This window comes from Octopus bimaculoides, chromosome 5, assembly GCF_001194135.2.
Source record: "Octopus bimaculoides isolate UCB-OBI-ISO-001 chromosome 5, ASM119413v2, whole genome shotgun sequence".
Taxonomy (NCBI): Eukaryota; Metazoa; Mollusca; class Cephalopoda; order Octopoda; family Octopodidae; genus Octopus; species Octopus bimaculoides.
In genome coordinates this window covers 118,705,266-118,710,015 of record NC_068985.1, presented here as the reverse complement: position 1 = coordinate 118,710,015, position 4,750 = coordinate 118,705,266, and the positions used below count along the sequence as shown (strand labels likewise).

The 4,750-nt window shown below is 38.5% G+C and overlaps 1 protein-coding gene across 1 annotated transcript in view; it reads right to left on the bottom strand.

Moving 5' to 3' along the window:
- Positions 1-4,750, bottom strand: part of LOC106882258 (IQ domain-containing protein K) — a 51,507-nt gene that overhangs the window by 17,964 nt on the left and 28,793 nt on the right. The window contains exon 3 of the mRNA XM_014932869.2: positions 1,659-1,756. Within this exon, the coding sequence (XP_014788355.1) occupies positions 1,659-1,756 (98 nt within the window). The remainder of the gene's footprint in view (positions 1-1,658; positions 1,757-4,750) is intronic.

Below are 4,750 nucleotides of genomic sequence, written 5' to 3'. Positions count from 1 at the left end.
ACATACATACATACATACATACATACATAGATATAGAGGAGCAGACATAGAGGTGTGGTTAAAAAGCTCATTTCCCAATCACATGGTTTCAAGTTCAGTCCCACTGCATGGCAACTTGGACAGGTGTCTTCTACAATAGCCCCTGATTGACCAAAGCTTTGTGAACGGATTTGGTAGACAGAGAGAGAATGGAGTCAAGTGTGTGTGTGTGTGTGTGTGTGTGTGTGTGTGTGTTGAGTTGTGTGTGTGTGTGAGTGTGTTGAGTTGTGTGTGTGTGTGTGTGTGTGTGTGTGTGTGTGTGTACTGAGTTGTTTGTTAGCATGCTTGACACATTACTAGAGACATTCAGGCTAGCGAACTGGTTCCACATTAGACTCCTGTCCTACACTCTGTGAATTCAAACATTACAGCAGAAGGTAGGTTAAAGTGCAGATTCTGTGCCACATCACATGAGAAGAAATGCAGAAAATGTTGTTGGTAGTGTCATGCTTCAATACACAATGTTTCAGTAAGCCAGTAGCTCATTTTCTTAGTATTTTGGCATCAGGAAATGAGTCACCAGTCTATGAAAACATTTGCATATTACAGTATAAAAATACACATAATATTTTCTGCATTTACATATATAATAGCAAAAGAATTTTAATGTATAACCATGTCTAGTCATTATTTTCATGCTAAAAGCCATTTCACCTCATTCAAAATATAAATTTTAAAAGCGTTTATGGATCATCATCATCATTACCACTGCCGCCGCCGCCGCCGCCAACACCACCACCACCACCATCGTCGTCATTATTTAGTGTCTATTTCCCATGCTGGCATGGGTTAGGCATTTTGACTGTAACTTGTAAGCCAGCGAGCTGTTTTGGCTCAGTTTCTACAGCTGGATTCCCTTCCTAACCCCAGCTACTTTACAGAGTGTAGTGTGCACCCTTTATGTATCACTGGCATGGATGTCTTTTATGCATCACTAGCACTGGCCACAACTACGATTTCACTTGACTTGATGTGTCTTCTCAAGCACAGAAAATCACCAACGGTCTTAGTCACTTGTCATTGCCACCATTTGACCCTGTAGTAACGCCGTGCGCATGCGTAGTCTCACGCATGCGTGGAATTCAACAACCAAGCTTTCCCGCTTCATTCTGTCTCTTTCTTGCTGGCCAGCAATTGAGCAAGGACGTGTTTAGCTGTCTCTCTCCATCTTTCGAACTTACGCTAGACAGCTCGCTCACATCTACATACCAACGTCCCAACAACCATGCTCACACACACAGAAGACGTCTCAACAAACAAGAGCTAAAGATGTATATATTTACCACTTAAATAAATGTTGTTATGTTGATAGTCTGGAGTTCACTTCTAATTTAATATAGGAAAGTTAGGTGTACATCTAATGATGTATAACCCACTTTCCTAAAACCCAATATCCCATGATCAAACTGCACCACCTCGCCCCATGTCTTCCTGGGTTTACTTCATTCACAGGTTCCCTCCACAGTTAGAGATTGGCACTTCTTTACGCTGCTGTTCTCATCCATATGCAACCCATGACCTAACCAGTGCAGTCTTCTCTCTTGCATGCTACATCTGATGCCTCTTACATCCATTTTTTTTTCTCTCAAGACACTTAAAAAGAAAAACAAACAACATACCACAAAGCAGTTTTCTAGTTTGGCCTGTCTCAAAACTTCTGTCAATGCAGGAACCAACAGTGGGAATATATAATACTGCAGATATTCACTTGGTTCACCTGTAAGCATGATAAAAACAAAAACAGTAGTGGTTCAAGAAAAATAAAATAAATATCAAAACATCACAATAGCTGGGAGCTTAAGACGCTGGATTATAGATGCATAACTATAAGTTGCTGTTTCTATTGAATCTCATCACCAACAAACCTCACGCGGTTAATGTCTATCACCTTCTCTGACGTCCATTACATTTACCTCTGTCACCTTATTGCTTCTATCACTTCAGTTCTCTCTCATTACTCCCCCACTCTCTCCCTCTTCTTGTTGTTGTTAAGTTCCTGGTCAACCCTGATTGAGAAAAGCATACCTAAGGGGAAAGGTATAAAGCATTACAAGAGTCACCACTCCTTTTTATGGTTATGTAGGACTACATTATCATGTGTACTCCATTCTTTATCTCAAATGGTGATAGAGTGTGATTTAGGGAAAAATTTGCCTGCTATTTCTAGCAGACTGGGTGAGCTTGTAAAGTATCCCTTATTGGTTCAACATTGACTTAAGTCTAAAAGCTTGCTGTCACAGTCATTCTAGTTTTACCATGAGACTCTATAAATAAATGTCATTTGCTCAGACTACCTGAATACCACAGGTTCCACTCCTATTTATCAGTTGAATTGTTATAAGGGCTGCCTAAAAAAATAACCAATTCCTTATTATTATACTTTCTTTCTTTTTACTTATTAGTTTAAAGGAAGAAGCAATACCCAAGATCTTCACATGTGCTCTGAAACCAGTGAGTTTGATATTATTAATGTTCCATGTCAACACTTACAGGAAAGACCAGCATGGAGGAAATTCCAAGGGGCTGATGTTCTGGGAGGAAAGGACTAGACACAGTAGTCTGTGTGCAACCAGGGATGTTGGACACAGAAGGGGGTGATAAGAGGTGAAGAGGTAAGTTAGTCAGGGATGCATGAGTTGTTAAGTACAAGACCAGCCATCTCCAAGAAACAGAGACCATTATAGTAGCAATAGAAAAGACAGTGTGCATATGGGCTGGAGACTGGAGTGCATCTGTTGGTGATCAAATGTTAATCACTCAAATAGCCATTCTCTGGATGCAGTCAAGAATGTCTGTGTGCATAGCAGCTGCATCATTTTAGATATGGGAGTTATATTCCAATGTGAGACTGACTAGGGTTTTGCAAAGTATCAAAAGCTGGACAGTGGGGACTGTTGAAATATTTTCTGGTGTTGAAGAGAAGGGCCAGTCTTTGGAATGCAGTTCCAGTTATGATAAGGGTGTACTTCCATCAGGAGAAATTCTCAGTGATAATGGGGCCCAGCATTTGGAGTATGAGTAGCACTTGATTTTTTTTCCCCTTTTTTCTTTTTTCTTTTTTTTTTTGCTGTTATAGGTACAAACGTGGTGGAGTGGTAAGAAGCTTGCTTCTCAACCACATAGTCTTGTGTGCATATATATATAGAGAGAAAGACAAAGAGGCAGAAAGATATAGAGAAAGAGAGCTATGTGTGTGTACATTTGCATTTGCTTTTCTCCACCTCCACCAGCTTGACAACCAGTGTTGGTTTGTTTCTGTACCTGTAACTTAGCAGTTCGTCTAGAAGAGTCCAACAGAACAAGTACCAGGCTCGAAAAGTTACAACTGGGTCGATTTGTTCAACTAAACCTTCAAGTTGATGCCCAGCATGGCTATAGTCTAATGATAGAAGCATTTAAAAAATAAAATAAGTTAAGCAAATAAAATCATATATTTAAATGCTCTTTTAAGAGAAAAAGAATAATGAAAGCCATATGGTAAAAATGTAATCAATGTCTTAATTTAAAATGCCATAATCCTGGCATAAAAATTTGGATTCATTTTGAATTTCAAATATACAAACTTATCCATATTAATGAAAATTAAAAGGTAAAATTCTGAATATTATTTTCCTCTTTATTCAGCCTTGTAGAAGCGTTTATCAAAGATCTCTACACAACATTATGGACATATGAAGAATTTTCAAAAACACCTATGCTATTGAAAGAAAATGAATGTTAAATGTAATCCCTGTGAATTTCGCGAAGAAAAATCACAAAAAAATTTATTTTTTTTCATTTCTCAGGGGGGAGAACTCAGGTATGACTAATAGTTTTTACAGAACTGCACAGAAAATCACGTTATAGATATATATATATAATCAAAATAAGCAACAGGATATCAAAAAGTGATGCAGTACGACCGTTTCAAGCAGCTCCATTTAATTGAACAATGCAATCATTACATCAATTTAAATGCAGGGCTATCCTTAGCTGCACAAATAAATAGATAGAATTTTAATCAGTCGGTCACAATATACTAAAATAATTTTACTCAACTTCTCTAATAGAGCAAAAAGATAGAAAAAAATCCATGTTGTCGCTATTGTAGCTAAGAATATACTACACTTCCAAGAAATGTATGAAGTTTGTTGGGGTCATAGCTTGTAAAGGATTGTGGTTCATTTTTAATTTATTAGTCTTTTTTATCAACTACTAAATCTAAGACTAGAGGACTGTGTCTGTTTAGAATGGAAGAGTGAGTTGACAGCTCATAGCTGGGTATGGTTATAAATATTGTCAAGATCTTAGGAGTAGTATAAAGTAACTGTCTATAAAGGAGGCTGGGTAGGGGAAGATCCAGAATCAAAACGTTAATTACCAGTTAAAGGGGGCAAGACACTAATAAAACCTATGATGTTAATACAGATATGTGTGTGTGTGTGTGTGCGTGTGTGCATGTGTGTGTGTGTATGTTTGTGTGTATGTATATATATATATATATACATCATCATCATCATCGTTTAACGTCCGCTTTCCATGATAGCATGGGTTGGACGATTTGACAGAGGACTGGTGAAACCAGATGGCTACACCAGGCTCCAATCTGATTTGGCAGAGTTTCTACAGCTGGATGCCCTTCCTAACGCCAACCACTCAGAGATTGTAGTGGGTGCTTTTACGTGTCACCCACACGAAGGCCAGTCAGGCGGTACTGGCAACGGCCACGCTC